The sequence below is a fragment of the Neovison vison genome, chromosome 2, assembly GCF_020171115.1.
Source record: "Neovison vison isolate M4711 chromosome 2, ASM_NN_V1, whole genome shotgun sequence".
Classification (NCBI taxonomy): Eukaryota; Metazoa; Chordata; class Mammalia; order Carnivora; family Mustelidae; genus Neogale; species Neogale vison.
The window spans coordinates 46205751-46230231 of record NC_058092.1 but is presented as its reverse complement, the minus strand read 5'-3'; the positions used below and the strand labels follow the sequence as shown (position 1 = coordinate 46230231).

Genomic DNA, 24481 nt, shown 5'->3' with positions numbered 1-24481 from the left:
AGAGAATATAAATATTATTATTTGATATGGATCAAAGATACACAGAAAAAGACAGTAACAAAGAGGACAGACAGAGAGAGAAATAAAATCACCTGAAGGGAAAAGAGAGACAGAGGATGACGGAAACAAAGAAGAAACTAGACAAATATGAAACATGGAGAGAAGGGTGTTCATGATTCTATTTGTCAGAGGGAAAGAAGGTAGATATTTTTATTCTTTGTAGGTTAATATGTAAATGGAATTCTGATTTATTAGCGGTCTCCAGCAGATGAGGTGATGATTAGCACATTTCCATATTTATAGAAAAGCAACACTAACTTTCCGGATTTATAGAAAATCAGCTCTTCACAAATAGCAAATTGTGCTATTATCGACATATGGTTTTCTATAAACAGAGCTGAGGTAATTATCCTTGGGACAATTTGTTGGTGGGCTCCTTTTGAATATTAACCACATTGGAAGCCCATCTCTGCCTCACAGATTTTAAAGAGGAGGGGCCATGAGAAACCCCAGACAATTAATTAGTAATCCAACACCAAAGACAGAGCCCAAATGAAAGGCTCTATCCAGGACCACATGGTGGAAAGACCATAGGTCCAGGGTTCTGACGCCAGCTTCCTGCAGCCCTGGGCAAAGTAATTAACCTCCCTGAGGAGCCCCAGCATTTATGGGCTAAAACTGGGATAATACCGACCTCCAAGTGTTGTCAAGAAAACGAAATGAGAATGTACACAACAGCACTGGAACCTAGTAGGTCCTCAACAAATGTGTACTGTGCTTCCTTCCTTACATTCTTGAATGATTCTTTAAAAAGTTGATAAAACTCCTTTTTTATATTGACCTATCATCCATGGTTTTGTGTCATGACTCCATATGGGTATAGCTGGAAAAGATTCCTTGAAGCAATAACTTATATTCACTACCTGTAAGCCTTTAGGATATTCTCTAGTTCTTCTTTGTTGTTGTTGGGTAAAATGTTGTTAGTGATCCATACGTTGATTTTAAGACCTTCTGTTAGGAAGGAGGTAGTCTGCTGCCAGAGGGTGGGGACCATGTTTGAATTTGCTCACCCTCGTATCTCTAACGCAAATACATAATAGAGACTCAAGAGATACTTGAATTATAAAGAAATGGATACATGGATAGATGGATGAATTAACAAATGATCCCACCAGGAATCTAAATGAATGCCCCTTCTCAAACTCCATGTCTTTTTTTATACACTCACTACACACTTAATGTTGTGCTGAGAGTTAAAGAGATAAATAAGTGTCAGACTTAATCCTTACTTTCAAAGATCTTGCTATCTAGATGAGAAAAATATTATAATTTGGAAAATTTTCTTTTGAAGATTAAAGAGTGTGGAATTTATGTGAATGTGCTAAAGGAAAGAAGTGGACAGCCTGGGCCTGTGCAGTCAGGGACTCTTCTTGAAACTGGGAATTTGCTTTGAAATAGGTATCGCTGCAATTGCACTCCTGGTTATTTACCCCAAAGACACAGATGTCGTGAAAAGAAGGGCCATCTGTACCCCAATGTTTATAGCAGCAATGGCCACGGTCGCCAAACTATGGAAAGAACCAAGATGCCCTTCAACGGATGAATGGATAAGGAAGATGTGGTCCATATACACTATGGAGTATTATGCCTCCATCAGAAAGGATGAAATAGGTATCGATTTCTCAGCCTTCTACTCACTCATTGACGAGGTCAGTCATTCTCAAACCGTAGTGAGCGCCAAAATCACCGGGAGGGCTTGTTAAAATATAGAGCCCTGCCTGGGTCCTCCACCCGTTTCTGATTTAGTAGATTTTGGATGGGGTCCTGAGAATTTACATTCCTAACAGGTTCCCTGATCCTGATGCTGCAGTTAAAATCCACACTTTAAGAATCACCTTTCTAGCCATTTGGCATAAGACCATGAAAGCTCCTGATGCCATGCTAGGGAGTTTAACCATTCAGCATTTTAGGCAAATAAGGGATATCATTGTATCCATAAAGTAGAAAGATCCTTCTGGGAGCAGTTTTGAGAGTGGATTGCAGAGGTGGGCCCTCCCCTAGATTTAAGAGCCAAAGCAGCGGGAAGTGATAGGTAGGAACCCAGCTGAGCCCTGTAAGAGTGAACAGGAAGGAAAGGGGCGGGGTGAGGGCTGCTCTGGAGCCAGAATGGAAGGCTCTTTGAGATCTGCAGGGTACAGGAAGGGGAGGGATCTGGGATGGCTCCAGGTTTCTAGCATCACAGACCGATTATATAGCTGTTCCGTTAACTAAGAATCTATATTTGTAAGTTTTAACATTTTAAATAACAAAACCCCAAATGCCATTTGTTATCAAGAAGGTTAACAGTAGTGTCATTGAAAACACATAGTTTTGGGGAACCAGACAAATCTGAGTTCAAATCTTGTTTGTGATACTTCTTAGCTAGTCTTTGCGCCCTTCTGGACCTCAGTTCCCCATAGGCAGTAATACTCTCAGCTGGGATGGCTACTACAACATACTTCTTGGTTCTTCTCCCCCTGTTCTGCCCCCAGTCCATTGCCACCTCCACATATCTCCCTTCTGTAATTGCAGCACTGCACTGTGCCACCTTCTACACAAGTATTATGCCTGTTAACTTACCCTGCTATCCCCCAGGAGATCACGCATGGCTCCTACTCAGTGCTCAGAAAACTGCAAACCCCATCCTGACGTATGCATTGGCTGCTGTTTGCATAAAGTTTTGTTCTACTTACCATGTGATTTCATTTTCTCTCTGTTAATTACCAGGATATATTCATAAACGCCGCCCATCGATCCAGACGTTATGTAATGAGTGCCGTAGTCATTGATGAACTTGGCATACATGCCGTAATTGTACTGCTCTGGGAGCTCCATTAATGACTGAAGCATGCCTTCATCCAGCATAATATTGTCCCTCCTCATCTTAAAATGAGCAGTCTGCACCTTTGTGGAAATTCTCATGAAGCTGTATGTCTGCCAGCAACCACCACCATCGAATAAGGGAAAAGAAGAAAGAGAGGCCACATTTTACTACATAACATAACGTGAAAGGTAGCATTTAGTAGCTGTGGGAAATATGTATATTTACATATAAACACATGAGCATAAATACATTATTAGTAGTCTATTTTATAAGCATCTGTGAAACACTGAGGTGTGCCTGGCTGCCTTTCCCATGCCCGTGTCTCTGTTCTCACCACCCCTGTCCAGGTGCCCTTCTCCTCAGCTCTCATCTGGATTGGTCCTTGCAGTGTGGTTCATGGTGCTGGTCACTCTGTTCTGGCCCCAGTCCATTGTCACCTCCGCATGCCTCCCTGCTCTAATTACAGCACTGTATGAAGAAACCTCCCATGCAAGGATTCGGTATCCAGTTACAATTATGCTTAGGAGTATTTTTGATGACATGGCAGGAAGCGCCAGCCTTATCCATTGATGTAACTTACTGAACAAATACGTGTAGGAGCCTGTAATCACTTGCATTGTGCTAGGAGCAGAGAATGTGATCTTGAATGAGAGAGAGGTCCCTGCCATGATGGATCTTACGTTTTAGTGGGAATCTTGCACTGTTAAGGAATAAAGTAATGCAGGCTCCCGAGATAGTAAAAAAGAGGCAGGACTTGGGTCATATTGAGTTGGTTTAAGAGGCAGGGGATTGGGGCACCTGGGTGGCTCAGTCACTTAAGTGTCTGACTCTTGGTTTTGGCTCAGGTCGTGGTTTTAGGGTTGTGAGATTGAGCCCCACGTCAGGCTCCACACTGGAAGTGGAGTCTGCCTAAGATTCTCTTTCTTTTCCTCTGTCCTTCCCCTGCTCAGGCTCTCTTGTGCATACACTCTCTCTCTCTCTCAAAACAAAAACAAAAACAAAAACGATTAAGAGGAAGAGGGTTGTGTATGGGCATTATTTCCAAGTAAACCTTAATCCCAAGGGATAGTGAAATTTTGAAAAGACCATCTGCCTTGAAAAAAGTCCCCATGACCATGGGATAGCCAGATCTCAGAACAATACTTTCCCTTCAGAGTGACAGATGACTTGTGGCAAAGCTCCAGAATGTAATTTATATTGTTAAATAAGTTAACTTTCATAAGTCCTTCATTTTCATCGTCCGGAATAATTTTTGAGCCCCAACTAAATCCACAGTGCTGGTATCAATATTGTTGCGGCTTTGCGGTATACTCTGAATCAGTTCAGTAAATATTACTCTGGCTCCTGACGATTCCTCCATCCTCATTACTCCCTACGTTTCCTTCCCACCCTGCGCATCCGCTGGTTGAAGGCCTTGCTATCCCGTTAGTGTGAGGCAATCTGTCATCTCCAGGCCTTTGCACACACTGCTGTTTCCCAGGCCCAGAGCACCCCTCACTGACTCCCGCCTCTCTTCATCAGGACAACCTGTATTAGTTTTTAGACCCCAGTTTAGGTGGATGGATGTCCCTTCCTCAAGGAAGCACTGCCTGGTCACTCAGATTAATGGGGAGTTCGTGGTGAACATTTGATGAACCAATGAATGATGGACGGAGCATACCAGTCCTCCAATCTATTCCGAAAAGCAAGGCTTGCTTCCGAGTTCTTCCCAACTGAGTTTACGTGGCCTGGCTGTTTCTCTTTAAGACATTACTATTCTAAGTATTTCCCTGTTTGCTCCAGGTAACCATGAAAAAGAATGGGGTGAGGTGATAAGTGTTCTCCTCTTATCATTCAGTTTTATTCCCTTTGTGATGATTCTGTGTGTGAAAGCATAATAAGAAAAACAAACATGATTACCACTGATCAGACATTTCCAATTACCCGAGCAAATGCAGGTTCAATTACTACTGTACTTTTTAATACAATTAAGGTAATACATGTTCCGTGTAGATTATGGAATACTGTTTGACACAGACATTATGCTGTAATACCTTCTCATTATACTTGTTTATCTCCTTCAAGAACAAAGAGCCTCGTGACCCAGATGCACCCACATCCACGGTCACAGGACTGCCTACGGGGCCCACACCTACAGTCACTCCGGCCGACACTGATAAGTCATTTTTTATTTTAGAAAGGAGATCATGTGCATCTTCGTGCAGCTCTGAGGAGAGTCTGGTGTCTGCCAGGGCCTGAAAAGGAGCAAACAGATGTTAGCTTTGTACACACGGTTATATTCTGATTTGTGCTTGGTATTTAAATCTTTGCTCTGTAAAATATCAAAAAGCAGATTATCATCGATAATTATGTTAAAAGGCTACTCCAGGCATCCGACTGATGCTCACTCACTAAAATGCTGAAAATACAGCAGTTAGTTTAGGTATCGCTTAGCGGCAGTGCTGAAATATTTATTTAAAAACGCACACACACACTCATGATTCTGATAAAATGCTGTATTGTTCTGGGTATGGATTTTTTCCAACGGATTCGTCCTTCCCGTAGAGAAAGAGGCCCATCTCTGCAATGGAGGCATCCAGAAAGCCACATCTGGGTGCGGATCTGGGAGATAAGGAGCAAGGAAGCCGAGCCGGTGGGGGGCGCTTTAGGCAGACTTATGCTCTCATGTTGCCCCATATGTGGGATTCCTTCATTCCAGGCAGGCAGTAGGCTTATATGTCTCTGCCAGCTTGGACTGAGGCATCGTCCTGTGCCTGGCCTGAGCTGAGAAAGCAACGGTTAAGCACATGAGTGGTTTGCTTGGCCATCACAAGAGCATGTGTTTAGATGGAGCCTAATTAGTTTGGGTCCCAAGTGTCTGAGCTCCCCTTCCACCTTGGGACGGAAGCATTGCATACGACACTGTTGCTTTAAAGCGCTGAGATTTTGGAATCCTTTGTTGTGCAACATAGCCTCGTCTGTCTTGCTGGACATGTAATCCCCGGACCATCCTCGGGCTTAGGGGAATGGCGATGTCTGTGTCTTCCTCCTAGGCTTACCATAGGCTTGATGATAGTAGTAGAAGCCCAGTGATGGGGGGGGAACCCTATAAACCTGGCCTTGGCCTTCTCTTGAGAAAACTGGGGGAGGGGGAGTATGACTAGTAATTGTCCATAATCCTTGAATCCTACCATCTCTCTGTAAAGATAGAATGCATATGACTACATGCGTGTAATGTGTATAATCTCTCTTCCCTTCTAAACGACATAGAGCCGGGCTCTGCCGAGCTAGATCTGGGTTTGAGTCTTGTCTCTGCCACTTAGTACAGTCCACCTTTCAGCCTGACACTTTATCCCTCTAAGTCTCTGGGTGTTTTTCCTTTCTGAAATGGGGCGGTGATCATCTCTACCTCCTTATATTGTTGTGAGATTAAATGAGAGGCTTTGTATGGAGGTATACGATCTGGGGCATAGTAAGCACCCAGGGATGTCTGTGTGTCCCTCTCACCCAGAGGGGAAGGGACATGGAAAGGAATGGTCGGGAGTGGGCTCTGGAACTGGTCATGAGCCATGGGGTGCTCCGAGTGCCCAGGAAACCACAGAATTTTAGAGATGGAGAAGATTTAAGGATCATCCACATCTTGCAAACACTTCTCAACAGCAGAACTGTTCCATAAACAAAATCCCATATGGAAAACCAAGATAGGAAAGTTATCAGAGAAAGACAAATACCATGTGCGGCATACAGGAGAAAAGAGACAAACAAAACAAGATTCTTAAATATGGAGAGCAAACAGGTGGTTACAGAGGGAAGGTGGGGGAGGATGTGAAGAGAGTTACGAGTGCACTTAACATGATGGGCACAAGGTGTTGTATGGAGTGGTCGAATCACTATATTGTACACCTGAAACTAACTAACACTGTATGTTAACTGTACTGGAATTTTTTAAAGAAAGAAAGAAAGGAAGGAAGGAAGGAAGGAAGGAAGAAAGATGACCAGTGGGCAGCTGCCCTTGATGAGATGGGGACCTTGGGCTCAGAACCCTGCCCAGCTACCTTCTGTCCTGATCCCCAATTTATACAGAGGGAAACTGGGCCCAGGGAGGCACAGGGAGCTGCTCAAGGTCTCAAATCCTTCTATTCTAACAAGCACAACTGGAAATAGGTCTTCTGACTAGCAGAGAACTGGACCTCGAATCTGTTTCATTGATTATGGAATGGAGCCAAGATGTGGCAGGTGGGCAGCCACACTTCGGTTCTGCCTCTCGTCGGCCCCGTCCTTGCCTGTCAGTGACCTTCAGCATGGAGCATGTGTGGGAGCAGACAGAAAGGGAGCTTCAGCCACCAGCAAGCTGTGCGGGAAGTAGAATCTCCAGAAGCTAGCAGTCCACGTCCAGCAACTGGCCTCTCTCCCTCCCTGCCCCCATCCTGCAGTGGCCTGCGGGCGCCCTGTGCAGACTTACCACAAAGTGGTACATGAGGATGTTGTACGGTTTCCGGAAGTACTTCTCATCCTCTCCGTAGTAAAGATGCTCACAGGCAGGGTCATATTGAAGCTCCCTCCATTCCCCATTGTAGACTGTCTCACACTGGCCCCCAAAATACCTGGCATCATACACGCTCTGGGCTTCTTCCTGGATCAGGATATTGTACCTAAATCGAAAAGGCAGGCAGCTTCTGGGAAAGAACACTGGAAAGGCAAAGATGGCATCCTCTGGAAGATGTTACTGCTGGTCTGAGCTGTGGCTTCTCAAGCTGTGTTCTGCAGACTCCTAGGGTTCCTCAAAGTACCTTAAACTTCATTTTGGGTAACACTGGAAACCTGAGTGGGCTCAGCCAGGCCCCCCATTTCCCTTTGACCAAAGCAGCAAGCAGCTCCATCAGCGCCTAGAACAGTGCTCCCATGAGAAGCTACTCTTAAAAGTGTGTTGTATGGGGTGCCTGGGTGGCTCAGTGGATTAAGCCGCTGCCTTCGGCTCGGGTCATGATCTCAGTGTCCTGGGATCAAGCCCTGTATCAGGCTCTCTGCTCAGCAAGGAGCCTGCTTTCCCCTCTGTCTCTGCCTGCCTCTCTGCCTACTTGTGATCTCTCTCTCTGTCAAATAAAATAAATAAAATCTTTTAAAAAAAGTGTGTTGTATGAGTTACAGAGGAATGAATATGCATCATTATCAAAACTCCAAGCACAGAGCCCAACAGCCGGAGTCCATTTCCAAGCTCTGCTACACGTAGCTGTGTGACCTTGGGCAAATCACTTAACCTTTCTGTGCCTCAGTTTAGTCATTTGTAAGAAGCAGTTAATGCTATTGCCTCAAAGAGTTAAATGCAAGTTCAAGATGGAAAGGAACCAGAAAGCTCTCAGTATATATTAAGTACTGAATAAATGTTGCCGTTGCTGTTTTTGTTTGTGCTGTTTCAGAAAAAGGCTCTGTGGGTTAAAAAAAAAAAAAAAAAAAGCTTTAACATATCGACTCTCAGTGCTAAGGTAAAAAGCGAATCCACAGAAAGGCCATTGTCTCCAGGACAGCATGGAATGTCAGAGGGTGCAATTTGAAAATCGTGGAGACTCCTGTTGAATTTCTAACTCAGTCACGTACCAGCTGTGTGAATCTGGACAGATTCTGGATGCATTCTGAAGCTTGTTTTCTGCATTTGAAGAAGAGAAATAATAAAACTACTTCTTGTGGGTTTTGTGACATCTAAATGAGAGTATTAAAGTAAAATGGAAGTGAAGTTGTAGTACAGATTAGGCGCTCCAGAAATGATACTTCCTCTCCCCTCGCCCAGTACTCTTCCAGAAACACTTTCCCTTGCTTCCCCCTCTGGGGTATTTCATATCCATCTGCCCAAGAATTGCATTTTAGGCCATAGATAGTTGAACGGTATTTAGGTACAGTGTCACACAGGTGAAATACAGCTTTAATAGTCTAAAAAAGAGAAGGTTAACTAAACAAAAGCATTTCGATTTGGTTAAGAGATCCAAGGCCTAATAATCAAAGCCTCTTATGGTATAGATAATAAAATGATTGCTTGTCTCTGCCTCTCAAACTCCTATTCAGCCTTTAAAACCCAACTTAAACATTGCCCTCTCTGTCTGACTTTCTTTGATTATCCTGGACAGATAGTTGTTCCTTCCTCTGTATTTACATGGCATTCAGTGATTACCTTTGGCATCTGTTATATTGGTTCCTTCCTTCCATGAAAAGGCACAAAGGCAGAAGATAAGCAGGAGGTTAACTATGAATAAAACCTGCCTTTGGAGGAATAAATGGATAATTATAGAGCACCTGACATATAGTACAAATTCAAGGTATGTTACCTTTCTTCTTCACCTCTTCTCTCCGTCTCTTTCTTCATATTAATGGAAGTGATGTAGTAATAGCTATGGTGAATTGAATACACACTCTACCAGACATTTAGCATACATTAACTTTCAACTTCATGACAATCTTACAAATGCAGAAATTGAAGCTCAGAAAAAATTAGGTAATTTGCCTATAGTCACAGCTAAATTTTCTTTGACGCTAAAATCTGGGTTCCTTCCTTTTACTTTTCCCCTTACTTTTCTGTCTTTCTGCCCATTGAACATGTTTCTGCCTTTGGGTTATAAATACGGGCTCTCTGGTGGGCCAAACAAAAAGTCAAAGGAATAATTAGTCCTAAGATTATACTCTAACCTCTAAGCATAAATGTTATTAAGCCTAGGTACTCTTAGTAAAGCTGATTGTGGAACCCACCAGACTGAAAATGAAAAGATATAGAGAAATTCCACTTTTTGTAAATCTATGCAGAAATACTCACATGTACAAAGATAACATACAAGGATGTTCATTGCAGCATTGTTTATAAGAGGAAAAAATGGAGAAAATCTAATTATCCTTCAATAGGAAGCAGCCAAATAAATTTTCATGTAGTTATACCTTGGGAGAAGAGTCAGCAATTTTTTAAAAAATAAAGGACCAGATATTAAATATGTTAAGCTTTACAGGCCATAGGTCTTTGTTGCAAATACTCAACTCCCGTCATTGCAGGGTGAAAGCTGTATCCCAATAAAACTTTAATTACAAAAACAGACAACAGGCTAAATTTGGCCTTGAGGCCATAGTTTACTGACCCCTGTTATAGAACACTCTGTTGCTTAGAAAAAGAATAGAAAATGTGGGAGGAAATCTTCAAAAATATATTATTAAGTTTAAAAAAAAGCAAATTACACACCATATGTGTAGTATGATCCCATGTACATAAAATAGACTTAATGTCTATCATGCACAATACCTATGGGCATATCTTCCATACAATATATATTGTCAGTGCATCGTTTACATGATCCGAAAGTCCTACACCAAACTGTTGACAGGGGTCAGTTCCAGGGAGAGAAGTGGGGGGCGTGACGGAGTGGAGTACAGGTTGGGGATGGCGAAGGACGAGTTTTGGTTTTTACCTCAAACATGCATTCTTTAAAAAAAAAAAAAGATTTTATTCATTTATTTGACAGTGCACAAGCAAAGGGAGTGGTAGGCAGAGGAAGAGGGAGAAGCAGTCTCCCCACTAACCTGGGAGCCCAATGTGAGACTTGATCCCAGGACCCTGGCATCATGATCTGAGCTGAAGGCAGGAGCTTAACCAACTGAGCCACCCAGATGCCCAACATGTATTAATTCTATAGCAATAAATAAAAATCTAAAAACTAGAACATGCTTAAATTAAAAAAAGAAAAAAAAAGGACCGGAAAGGCTTCTGAGATCTTGAGCAGAATGAAAAACTGCCAAGTGTCAGCTATTGGGAGTAGAGATGGGACCATCCTGCTGGTCAAAGCACACTCAGGAAGTACATTTCAATGCTCCTTTGACTCACATGAGAGCAAGGTCATGGTCTGCGATCTTTTTGCCAATAAAGAGGGAATTCTTTTTATCAAGTTAACACCTCACTATTTCATACTTCTATTCTGTTTAGCCCACATTCACTTTAAAAATCAACAAAATCCCCTTTTATTAGTATTAGGGGCTGCATTGTGTCCCCTTAACATTTAGATGTGGAAGTCTGGGACCCCAAAACCTCAGAATTTGACTATATTTTGGTGACATGATTTCTATGTAGGAATTGAGTTAAAATGGGACTACTGGGTCCTAATCTAATATGCTCATGTCCTTATAAGAAGAGATTAGGGAGCACCTGGGGGGGCTCAGTCAGTTAAGCAGCTGACTCTGGATTTTGGCTCAGGTCACGATCTCGGAGTCCCGAGTCCCAGGATTGAGTCTCCACGCTGGGCTTCACACTCAGCGGGGAGTCTGCTTAAGGATTCTCTCTCTTCTTCTGCCCTACCTCTGCTTGCACGCACTCTCTCTCTCTCTAAAATAAGTAAACCTTTTTTAAAAAAGAAGATGATGATGATGATGAAGAAGAGGGACGCTTGGGCGGCTCATCTGGTTAAGCATCCATCTCTTGATTTCAGTTCAGGTCATGATCTCAGGGTCATGAGAAGGAGCCCTGCATAGGGCTCTGTGCTCAGAGAGGAATCTGCTTGAGATTCTCTCTATCCCTCTCCCTCTGCCCCTCCCCCTGCTCTCTCCCTCTTAAATAAATAAAATCGTTAAAAAACAAAGAGAGATTAGGACCCAGACATCCACCAGTTAGAATGGCCAAAATTAACAAAACAGGAAACAACATGTGTTGGAGAGGACGTGGAGAAAGGGGAACCCTCTTACACTGTTGGTGGGAATGCAAGTTGGTGCAGCCTCTTTGGAGAACAGTGTGGAGATTCCTCAAGAAATTAAAAATAGAGCTTCCCTATGATCCTGCAATTGCACTCCTGGGTATTTACCCCAAAGATACAGATGTCGTGAAAAGAAGGGCCATCTGTACCCCAATGTTTATAGCAGCAATGGCCACAGTCGCCAAACTATGGAAAGAACCAAGATGCCCTTCAATGGATGAATGGATAAGGAAGATGTGGTCCATATACACTATGGAGTATTATGCCTCCATCAGAAAGGATGAATACCCAACTTTTGTAGCAACATGGACGGGACTGGAAGAGATTATGCTGAGTGAAATAAGTCAAGCAGAGAGAGTCAATTATCATATGGTTTCACTTATTTGTGGAGCATAACAAATAGCATGGAGGACAAGGGGCGTTAGAGAGGAGTAGGGAATTTGGGTAAATTGGAAGGGGAGGTGAACCATGAGAGACTATGGACTCTGAAAAACAATCTGAGGGGTTTGAAGTGGCGGGGGGGGGTGGGAGGTTGGGGTACCAGGTGGTGGGTATTATAGAGGGCACAGCTTGCATGGAGCACTGGGTGTGGTGAAAAAATAATGAATAATGTTTTTCTGAAAATAAATAAATTGGAAAAAAATGAAAAAAAAAAACAAACAAAAAAAATAAAAATAAAATAAAATAAAAATAAAAAACAAAGAGAGATTAGAACCCAGACATCCACAGAAGGAAGGACAGCCAAGGAGAATGGCCTCAGAAGAAGCCAACCTACAACCACCTTGACCTCAGACTTTCAGCCTCAAGAACTATGAGGAATCAATTTCTGTTGCTTATAAGCCACCAGTGTGTGGCATTTTGTAATAGTCACCCAAGAGATAGTCACCCGAGTGGACCAGTATCCCACCTCAGGGAGATAGTGGGAGCTGCCTCACCAGACACACGGCACTAAGATCTTCTTCTGTCCTTAAAATAATACTCGTGATTGAAGGGCAACCATTCCCTGCTCCCAAACAACCTGAGGGCAGGACTCACCCCAAGGCCACTTTCTCTGATCCTGGAATGGGGTCATACAGGGAGCAGTCAAATTCAGGGACCCTGGCATCTTCACAGTCATCCTCGTCAGAGCCGTCAAGGCAGTCATTGTCTCCGTTACACACCAGGTGGCGTTTCAGGCAGCGACCTGCGAGAAGAGAGGCTGTAGATGCTTCCAGAGCCTCCAAGACTCTCCCTCTCCCGGTGACCTGCATCCTTAGTCACCAAATCCATCCCACTTCTGAAACAGCCCCTCACCCCTTTCCATGATCATCTCTCCATCCTCACTCCCTCTTCCTGCCAGCCTCTCTGTCTCCCACCTGTAGCCTCGCCCCCAGCTCAGGCTCTGCAGCAGGCTCCTCTCTAAAACTCATGCTCCACGTGGCAGCTCCTGTGATCTCCCTAAAATGTCAGCGTGGCCATGTCATCCCCCTACCCCATAGCCTTCTGTAGCTCCCATTCCCATTCTTCCAAATGCCGCAGTCTGATCCCCAGTACCCTACTGGACCCATCCGGCCTCTCTTCCCAGGGCCCTGACCTGCAATCATTCTGCACCTATTGCCAGTCCCTAAATCCCTGGATGTGTTTGCACATTCTTGTTCTTAGCAAATTCATTGCTGCTTTCTAAGTCTCAGTTCAAGTGCTATTTTAAAGCCTGTTCTGACTTCCCCAACACAGATCAGGGCATGCCCTGCCTGTGAGGGTCATTGGACCGTGGGCCTGTGCCCATTACACTGCCTATCACCCAGTATGGCCACCAACTCCCTGTAGGTCTCTCTCCCAAAGAGATGAGGAGTACCTTGAGGTCAGGCACATTATCTTTTCATATCCGGGTCACCAGCAGTGAGCACCCTGCCTGGCACATACATGCGCAGTCAACATTTATTCAATGAATGGGTGACTGAGTGAATTATACCTTTTCTAAACAAGTCAACAGATATTCTGACAAACTCACATCAAAATTACTTGGGCTACTGGGTTGGCTTAAAATGCAGATCCCTGAACCCCGTTCCAAACCTACATAATGACAACTTCCGGGGAAGGGCTGAGCAGTCAGCCCTTTAACAAGCTCCTGGGTGATTGTTTTTCACATTTGGTCTGGTGGGGCACAGCTGTTATCCCACTGGATGCCACTCACCTGTCTCCTTACACAGGAAATCCTCTCCACACTGTGCTTGACTTACGCAAGCTGTGGGACTGTGACAGCTGATTTGATCCCAGATGTCGCCGCTGCACATGTTTCCCCCAAACTTGTCGGGCTGCAGGAGGCTCCGGTGTCGGTACTAAATTGGATATTGAAGCAGACACTTGCATTGTCTATCAATCAAACAAGATTTGTGCTGGAGGATCTCAGCTCAACATAAGGACTAACTGTCTAATGATTGAGAGCTGCCTAAAAAGCTGTCTTCTGGGGGCGCCTGGGTGGCTCAGTGGGTTGGGCCGCTGCCTTCGGCTCAGGTCATGATCTCGGGGTGCTGGGATCGAGTCCCGCATCGGGCTCTCTGCTCAGCAGGGGGCCTGCTTCCCTTCCTCTCTATCTTCCTGCTTCTCTGCCTATTTGTGATCTCTGTCTGTCGAATAAATAAATAAAATCTTTAAAAAAAAAAAAAAAGCTGTCTTCTGAAGGGATGGATGTTCCTAAATGGTGGTGTTCAGCCAGAGGGGGCAGGAATATAGAATAGGGCCTCCAAAGATCAAATGCAAACCTTGTTAGGAAGGATCTTCTCCCCCCACCTTCAACCAGTTGGTACCTACCCATCTTTCATGACTCATTAGTGCACCCCCTCTACATACTCTAGAGTTCAGTGTGCCTCCTTCTCCTCTCACTTGTCAAATAAGGTTGTCATTACCCCTGGTCTACTTACTTATTTACCTTTCTCACTAGTTTAAGAACAGTTTGCATGTAAGATGAGGAGTGGCAAAGGAGGACCTTGTCTTACTTGGTTTCATACCCTTGACACTTGATCTATGGTCTATGCAGGAGGCACTTTTATAAGCTGTTTATTGCTTTCCCTCTATACCATTTCTTCTGGTCATGGCATCCTCCCTTTCCTTGGGACACATCTCATACGGTTCAGGTAGGGATGAGCTCACCCCTCAAGTTATGGGAATGCGTAGGTTTGAACCAGGTCCAGCCAACCAGAGCACCATATCTGCCAAATTGCAATGACTGGTTTAGGGTTTGGTTCATAATTCAACCTTAGAGCAATAATTATTCTCCCTGAAGATTTTCTTTAAGAACTATTGGAAAAGATCATTTCTTTTTGCTGAAGTTGCTGGGAACTGTGGGCATCAAGTGGTCATCTAACCTACTATGTAGAAAGAGCCCATCCAAGAGATAGAGACAACATCTGAATCCCTGGGTCCAGCTTTGATTGCACACAAACAAACACCTGTTCAAAGAAGAACGGGACGAATAAAAATGCATACTAATCTTGGAGCTCTCTGGTTTCATGATACTGCTTTCTATATGGTGTACACCTTCAGGCACTAGTGTAGAAGGAGGAAGTTGAACACTAAAATATTTGGAGATATTTCCCACCTTCAAGTAGCTTAAAGTCTACTTGAGGAGATAAAATAGATAATAATAGGAAACATGCTGTGTGGAGAGTTCCGTGTAGAGTGTCCACAAAGGGAATTTGCAGCACTATATTTTCTGCTGCTTCTTGCCTTGGCTCAGCCCACAAGCTTCTCCTTCAAGACTGTTCATAACTGAGCAGGAAAGCAATAGTTTGAGCAATAAGGAAAGTGGGTTCTTAGCCCAATACGCCCACCCGTCATTCCTTCTCCCTCCCTCCCTCCCTTCCTTCCTTTCTTCTCTTTTCCTTTCTTCCTTTCTTTCTTTCTCTTCTTTCTTTTTCTTTCTTGTTTTGTATAGTTGGTGCACAATATTAAATTAATTTCAGTTGTACAACAGAGTGATTCAACTTCTCTATGTTTTAATATGTTCATGAGCATAGCTACAATCTGTCACCATACAATGCTATTACAGTACCATTGACTATATTCCCAATACTGTACTTTTCACTCCTATGACCTATTTATTCCATAACTGGAAACCTGTATCTCCCACTCCCCTTACCATTTTGCCGATTTCCTCCACGCCCAACCCTCTGGCAACCATCATTTTTTTCTCTGTACTTATAGGTTTGGCCTGCTTTTTGTTTGTTTGTCTATTCCTGAATTTATTTCTTGCTTGCTATACAAAGTATCAGTGCCTGGCACTTTGTGTCTCAGTTTCCAGAAAGAGCTGGCATGACATTTTCAGAGCACTAAACGAGAAAAACATGCAGCCAAGAATACTATATCCAGCTAGGCTATCATTGAAAATAGAAGGAGAGATTAAAAGCTTCCAGGACAAACAAAAACTGAAAGAATTTGCAAACACCAAACCAGCTCTACAGGAAATACTGAAAGGGGTCCTCTAAGCAAAGAGAGAGCCTACAAGTGGTAGATCAGAAAGGAACAGAGACAATATACAGTAACAGTCACCTTAGAGGCAATACAATGGCACTAAAATCATATCTCTCAATAGTTACCCTGAATGTTAATGGGCTAAATGCCCCAATCAAAAGACACAGGGTATCAGAATGGATAAAAAAACAAAACCCATCTATATGTTGCCTCCAAGAAACTCATTTTAAACCCGAAGACACCTCCAGACTTAAAGTGAGGGGGTGGAAAAGAATTTACCATGCTAACAGTTTCCAAATCTGTAGAATGAAGTGGTCAGCCGAGGCGACCTCACTAATTACAGTTACTAATGATTCTTTCACTTGTGTCCTGTAGACACAAGAGCCTGAGCATGAGAATTTAGACTGACTGGGTTCAGACCCCAGAGTCACTTACCAAGTTACCAAGAGCAAACCATTTACATTTTCTGAGTTCCTGTTGTCTAATGTCAAGTGAATGTGAGGACCCCACACTTTGAAAGGGTGTTGTGAGAACTGAGTGAGAGAATGTGTGACGAAAGCACCCAGCCCCATGTCTGGCCTTTCATTGGTGCTCACTGAACAGAAATGGTGTCTGCATTGTTATCAATGGAGTCTTTTCCAGTGGATTCCACTGGGTGTGTGTAGAACAGCACAACATTGCCCTCTCCTTCCTCTTGCCTACTTCTGTCTCCACAATTTCTCATTAGTGAAGAGACAGAAGGGTCTGCAAAAAAAAAAAGGTGAAGAGCAAACCTGTCTGTTTGCCTTTCCTGCCTCCCCGTTAATAAGGTTGTAAACTCAATGGGCAGAGATTATAATTAACGATCAGTTTGGGAATATTAGGATATTTTCATTCTCTTCCTACATCTTGCCAAGATGCAGTACATAAAGGAGGCCTCAGCATACCACGGTAGAGCCACGTCTTCTCACTCTTCATAAAGTTCACCAGAGTTTTAAGACCTGCAATTACCAGTATGACAGTGATGGTAGCTACCATTTTTTGAGGGCCTACTACTGGCTGGACACTTCACATTCTTTATCTCATTTAATCCTCACAAGTGGAGGAGGTTACGTGTTATTCTGAATTCCATTTTAAGCTGGGTTGGAACGCCAGTTCTGCGACTTACTGTCTGTGTGTCACTGAGTAAATGACTTAACATCTCTGACCTTCCGTTTTCTCATCTGTGGAAGGAGAGATCTGAGAGTCTTGAGGAGACAAGTGATAAGGCATGTAAAGAAGTCAGCACATTGGCCTGGTTCCTGGAATGCACTCACTAATAATAGCTATAACATCAGCATCATTTTTGTAGCCAGCTATTGGGATACTCCAGAAGGATTTATGGCTGAATGGGGGGGATTGGATTACATAGCTACTAATATCACTTACAACTCTCTACAGGGTTCATGGGGAGGCAGTGGAGTGAAATGGTCAGGCACATGGGCATTTGGGGATCAGACCGGCCAAGTATTGAGTCTAGGCTGTGCCTCCTTCTTTATGGGTAACCTAACCAAAGGGACAATGGTTTCTATCTATCACAGTTGGCTATGAAAGTCAACTAAGATGATTTATTAAAGCAGGAGCACAGTGCCTGGTATATAGAAATCATTTAATAAATGGTAACTATAAATGCCATCATCATCCTTCTTGTGGTTTCTGTGTTGGAATGCTGGTGCAGACACAAGGTTCATTCCCACCAACTCTCCATTTCCTGGGTTATTATCAAATAATGAGGACATTGCTCTGCAGAGAGGCTGGTGCAACTACTCCCTTAGGGACTTCTCCGTGTTGGTGCCTCTGTTGGTATCATTAAGACATAATTTTCTTTTCTAGCTAGTCGATAATGTTTCTCTCTAGAAATGCACATCTTTGTTTGGGTGATTTTGAGAGAAGGGGAAAAAACATATTAATAAGAAGAAATTAGGGGTGGCCTTTTGCTTAAGTAATTAACAGAATTTAAAGATCTTAAGGATTATTTTAGAGACACAGGCTTTTTCGAGTCACGAAAGGAGTAATTCAATTCTGATTTAAATAGTAAACCATTCACCTGTGCTATCTATGTAAACTGCAACACATGAGGAAAAAATATATATCGTTTAGATGTATAATAATTTAAATAATGACCATGCAAAGAAATCAAGTCCTAGTCCTTGAAAATTGTAAATGTTACCTTATTTGGAAGAAAGGGTCTTTTGCAGATATTATCAAGGTTTTTGAAATAAAGAGATTATACTGAATTATCCAGGGAGGCCCTAAATGTCATCGCAGTGTCCCTATAAGGGAAAGGCAGAGGGAGATTTAACACAGACACACAAAGGAGACCCACAGAAGAGGAGGAGGTAATATGGCCGGAGAGGCAGTGATTGGAACATGGAGATTGATCGCAAGGCAAAGATCGCCAATGGCCACCGGAAGCCAGAAGAGGCAAAGAACAGATTCTCCCCCAGAGCCTTCAGAGAGAGTGTGGCTCTGCCAGACTTCTGGCCTCCAGAACTGTGAGAGAACACATTTGTTGTTTTAAGCAACCCAGTTTGTGATAATTTGTTACAGCAGATTCAGAAAACTAACATAGGTTATCAAAGCAAGATGAGATTTGGGGAGGTAGATAACTTTGCACAGTGCAGTCTAGGATTCCCCGGTGTATCTCACAGTGCAGTCTAGGATTCCCCGGTGTATCTCACATTCACTTGAGAGGCAGAATAAATAGTATCACGCTTAGGAGCTAAATAGACTAGGTCCAAATTGTGTTTCCAAATTGTAGGTCCAAATTGTAATGATTTTGAATTCCATGTGATTTTGAACAGCTCATCAGACCTTCACAGAGTAGCCCGGACTCTAGCTGGGGAGTGGGCCTGGAGGCAGGAGAACCACCAGCACGCTCTGCACTGCAGAAGCTCAAGGTGAGGGAAGAGTAGGTCTTGAATTGGGCAGCGGGAGTTGGTTGGATATTGAACATTTATTGCATGCCAGGTGCATGAAAAAAAGAGCCCATTGCATACCTTACTCATTTAATACTCAAAATAACTCTATGCTAGGAGTACCACTACTGTTTCCATTTATAGATAAGGAATCACAATACATGGATCCAAATACATGTCCAAAGTAACACAGCAAAGAAGGTGCAAAGCCAGTATCTAAACTGAAGAATCAGAGCATGAACCCTTGGCCTTGACAGTAATGTGCCAATACACGTGGTTTAGGCAGGGGTCTACCAACTGGGAGAGGTGGGGGCCTGGAGGTGTCTCACCCTGGATGCATCCAGTAAAAACATGTGTTGTCTGTAGAGATTTTAAAATAGTGATAAAATAGAATAGAAGTTGTTCTGCCTTTTATCATCACCCCAAGCCAGTGATCCTAAACAAGGGCAACTTGAATACCCCCTTTTCTAGTACAGCAGAGTCCTTCCCAAGTCCCTCTTCCCTTGAGATGCCACTGGCTTTAGTGACCAATTTGGACTATTCAAAACCTTGTCAGCCGGCAAGATAGACTCATGTCAGTTCACTGGGTGTGCCAGTCTTTTCAATCTGTGAAAACAGAATCCTCAGGGACATTCTTGGGTTCATCTCAGATCCCCATGGGTCATTAGTCCCTCTCGATGACCATCCCTGGAGGGCAGCAAGCAGACTGACCATGACCCAGAGAGGCCAGAGCGAACAGTGTGCTCTTGTCTGAGCGGCCACCTCTCTGCCCACAAGCCATAGCATACATATCTTTGTCAGTCTCGCCCAATAATAGCTTGTAAACAAAATCAGAAAAAGTTTCACCATCCATGTGCCCATGGCTTCCAAATACCTATTTCTAGACCTGATTTCTCCTCAGGCCTCTAACTTTATAGACCTGTTTATCTCCATTTAAATGTCCAGTATGCTATTCAAATATTACATGGCCCCAAACTGGTCACGAATGTCTTACCTTTTTGTCCTGGCATGGTAGGCAGTCCGTCCACTCTGACCAGTGACTGAGCTGGCAGTTAACAGCTCTGGGACTGGAGTTCTGAACAGCCCGGCTTACTCTCCTAGAGACAGGGGAGACCTCTGCTTCAGTTTTTAAGGTTCTTATTATGGTGCTTTTTAGTTTTGTTATAAATTGAAAAAGATCTTTTAATGTGATGGTATCTTATTAATATGAAAACAGATTAATTTTTCCCCAGCTTTGTTGAGGTATACATGATAAGAATGGTATATATTTTAGATGTATGATGTTATAGTTTGGTATACATTGTGAAATGATTACCACAAGCAAGCTAATTAACACAGCTATTCCCTCACATAGTTGTGTGTGTGTGTGTGTGTGTGTGTGTGTCTCAAGAGATCTCCTCTCTTAGCTAATGTCAAGTACACAGTACAGTACTATTAATCATAGTCACCATATTATACATTAGGTCCCCTGAACTTATTCATTTACAACTGAATATTTTGATAATTTGATCAACCCCTCCCCCTTTGTGGCCATGATTCTATTCTCTAGTTCTATGAGTCACACTTTTCTAGGTTCCACATATAAGAGAGATCACGCGATACTGGCTTTCCCTGTCAGTCTTATCTCACTAATATAATGTCCTCCAGGTTCATCCATGTTGTTGCAAATGGCAAGAGTTCCTTCTTCTTTAGAACCAATCAGATGTTAAATTTTTTAATCTTTTAAAAAAATTTTAAAATTCAAATATAATTAGCATACAGTATTATATTAGTTGTAGGTATACAATATAATGATTCATTAATTCTATACATTACTCAGTGCTCATCAAGATAAATGTACTTTTAATCCCCTTTATCTGTTTCTCCCCTCTTCCCCACCAGCTCCCCTCTGGCAACCACCAGTTCGTTGTCTGTATTTAAGAGTTTATTATTTTCCCTTTTCCTCTTTTTTTTCTGTTCATTTGTTTCATTTCTTAAGTTTAACACATCAGTGAAATCAAATGTATTTGTCTTTCTCAGCCTGGCTTATTTCACTTAGCATTGTATTCTCTAGATCCATCCCTGTTGTTGCAAATGCAAGATTTTATTCTTTTTTATGGCCAAGTAATATTCCAATATATACACACAACATCATTATCCATTTATCTATTGATGGACACTTGAGTTGCTTCCATATCTTGGCTGTTGTCAATAATGCTGCAATAAAAACAAGGGTGCCTATATCTTTTCAAATTACTGTTTTCATATTCTTTAGGTAAATACTCAGTAGTGGAATTACAGAATCATATGGTAATTCTGTTTTTAACTTTTTGAGAAAAATCAAGACTGTTTTCCACAGTGGCCACACCAGCTTGCATTCCCACCAACAGTGCACAAGGGTTCCTTTTTCTCCACATCCTCACCGACACCTGTTGTTTCTTGTGGTTTTTTTTTTTTTTAAGATTTTATTTATTTATTTGATAGAGATCACAAGTAGGCAGAGAGGCAGGCAGAGAGAGAGAGAGGAGGAAGCAGGCTCCCTGCCGAGCAGAGAGCCCGATGCAGGACTCGATCCCAGGACCCTGAGATCATGACCCGAGCCGAAGGCAGCGGCTTAACCCACTGAGCCACCCAGGCGCCCCTGTTTCTTGTGTTTTTTATTTTAGTCATTCTGACAGCTGAGAGGTGATATTTCATCATGGTTTTGATTTGCATTTCCCTGTTGATTAGTGATGTTGAGCACCTTTTCATGTGCCTGTATGTCTTCTTTGGGGAAAAAAAGAGTCTATTCATATCCTCTGTCCCTTTTTAATTGGATTATTTAGTTTTTTGATGTTGATTTGGTGTTGGATATTAACCTTTATCTAATATATCATTTACAAATATCTTCTCCCATTCAGTAGATTGGCTTTTTGTTTTCTTGATGGTTTCCTTCACTGTGCACTTTTTATTTTGGTGTGGTCCCTGTAGTTTCATTTTGCTTTTGTTTCTCTTGCCAAAAGAGACATATCTAGAAAAATGTTTTTACAGATGATGTCAAAGAGACTGCTGCCTATTTTTTCTTCTAGGAATTTTATGGTTTCAGGTCTGGCATTTAGGTCTTTCATCCATTTGAGTTTATTTTTGTGTATGGTCTAAGAAAGTGGTCCAGTTTTATTCTTTTGCCTGCAGCTATCCAGCTTTCTTAGCACTATTCATTGAAGAGACTATCTTTTTTCCATTGCATATTCTTGTCTCCTTTGTTGTGGATAATTGACCATAAATGCGTGGGTTTATTTTTGGGTTTTCTCTTCTGTTCTGTTGATGTAAGTGTCCATTTTTGTGCCAGTACCATACTGTTTTGATTACTGTAGCTTTTAGTATATCTTAACATCTGCAATCATGATATCTCCAGTTTTGTTATTCTTGTTCAGGATTGGTTGGGCTATTTGGGGTCTTTTGTGGTTCCATAGAAATTTTAGGATTATTTGTTCTGGTTCTGTGAAAAATTATCTTTTGTATTTTGGTAGGGATTTAATTAAATCTGTAGGTTTCTCTGGATAGTATGGACATTTTAACAATACATTTAACAATTTAACAATACTGTATGCAGATGTGATGCTGGTGGGTTTATATAAATTATCTCTTTTAATTATCTCTCTGAATTTTAATAGATTTCCGGTAGAGTCTTCAAGGTGTTCTATGTATACTATCATGTCATCTGAAAATAGTGACAGTTTTACTTCTTTCTTGCCAATTTGGATATGTTTTATTTCTTTCTCATCAGATTGCTCTGACCAGAACTTCCAGGACTACATTGAATAAGACGGGTGATAGTGGACATCCTTGTCTTGTTCCTGGTCTTAGAGAAAGAGCTCTCCGTTTTCACCAGTGAGTATGTTAGCTGTGGGCTTGCAATATATGACCTTTAGTATGTTGAGGTATGTTCCCTCTAAACCTACTTTTTGAGAGTTTTATCATTAATGGATGTCAAATTTTGTCAAATTCTTTTTCTGCATCTATTGAGATGATCATTTTTATCTATCATTTTATTAATGTGGCATATCATGTTGATTGATTTGTGAATATTGAACCATTCTTACGTCCTTGGAATAAATCCCACTAGATCATGGTGAATGATCCTTTTAATGTGTTGGTAGATGTGGTTTGCTAATATTTTGTTGAGGATTTTTGCATGTTTTCATCAGAGATAGCTTGTACTTTTCTTCTTATGTGTTGCCTTAGTTTTTTAGTATCAGAGTAAGGCTGGCCTTACAGAATGTATTTGGAAGCTCTCCTTCCTCTTCTATTTTCTGAACTAGTTTGAGGAGAATAAGTATTAACTCTTCTTTAATAGTTTGGTGGGATTCATCTGTGAATCTGTCTGGTCCTGGACTTCTGTATATTGGAATTTTCTGATTACTGGTTCCATTTTGTTAGTAATAGTCTGTTCAGATTTTGTTAGTTCCTAATTTAGTTTTGGAAGACTGTCAATTTCTAGGAATTTACCTATTTCTGCTAGGTTGCTCAGTTTGTCATCATATAATTTTTATAGTAGTCTTTTATAATCCTTTGTATTTCTGTGGTATCAGTTCTCTTCTTTCGCTTTGGATTTTATCTATTTTGGTTCTTTTTCTTGATGAGTCCAGCCAAAAATTTACTAATTTTGTTTATCTTTTCAAAGAATCCGGAGAACTAACAATTGTTTTTGAAGACTCAGAGTAGCGGAAATCCCAGTGGTTAAGAACATGGGGTTTGGGGTGAGAGGACTAACTTTGAATCTTGCCACCTGCTGACTTGGAAATCTGGTAACTTAACATCTCTTAGCTACAGCTTTCCCATCTACGGGAAATTTTTAACTATGCTAAAAACAACATTACCTGATGGAGCTATTGACAATATGTTAAAATACTTATGAGGTATTTGTTAAAGGTTGGCTTTTGTTATTACATGTTAGGATGTTCCATGAATTCCCTCATCATTTAATTCTCTATAATGATCCGAGGAGGCATATATCATTAGCCCCATTTATATATAAGAAAGCTGAGATTCCTAAGAGCTAAGTAGTCCCAGAAGTCATAGCCCAAGGGTGACAAGGCAGAATTTGACCTAGCTGGTTTGATGGCAGAGCCCATGTTCATTTCCTCATCATGCTGCTGCTTCTTCATTTCACAGACCAGCCAACAGAACTGAGAGAGTGAGAGCCTTGCCCAGGGTAGTGCAGGTAGAAGGTAGAAACTGGTCTTTCTCCAAGGCCATGTTCTTCCTGTTACCCCATGCTGCATCCTCAGAGGTTAAAGAGCTTGCCCAGGTCACACAGAGTGAGGTGAACAAGCCACAAGCTTGCCCGGCTCCAAGCCTGAGCTCCTTTCCACAACATCATTGCTGTGACTGCAGGGTTAGCACATGGTCAGCCCACTGAGCAGAGACTGTAGGAAGACTGTCTGTTACCTCCAGTATTACCATAATTTCGGAGAGCCGGGCAGCCTCTGTTTTGATGAATGGCATAATTATCACCCTAGCGTAGGAAAAAGGGTGCTTCACATCTCATACTAGTTATTCCATGAGTCACTAGTCATGATGAA

The 24481-nt window shown here is 42.3% G+C and overlaps 1 protein-coding gene across 1 annotated transcript in view; it reads right to left on the bottom strand.

The window, feature by feature from the left end:
* Positions 1-24481, bottom strand: part of C8A (complement C8 alpha chain) — a 66840-nt gene that overhangs the window by 28527 nt on the left and 13832 nt on the right. Inside the window, exons 2-7 of the mRNA XM_044236421.1 lie at positions 19933-20035; positions 13727-13871; positions 12589-12736; positions 7305-7494; positions 4897-5097; positions 2733-2973 (exon numbers count right to left, since the gene is read on the bottom strand). Of these exons, the coding sequence (XP_044092356.1) occupies positions 2733-2973; positions 4897-5097; positions 7305-7494; positions 12589-12736; positions 13727-13871; positions 19933-20035 (1028 nt within the window). The remainder of the gene's footprint in view (positions 1-2732; positions 2974-4896; positions 5098-7304; positions 7495-12588; positions 12737-13726; positions 13872-19932; positions 20036-24481) is intronic.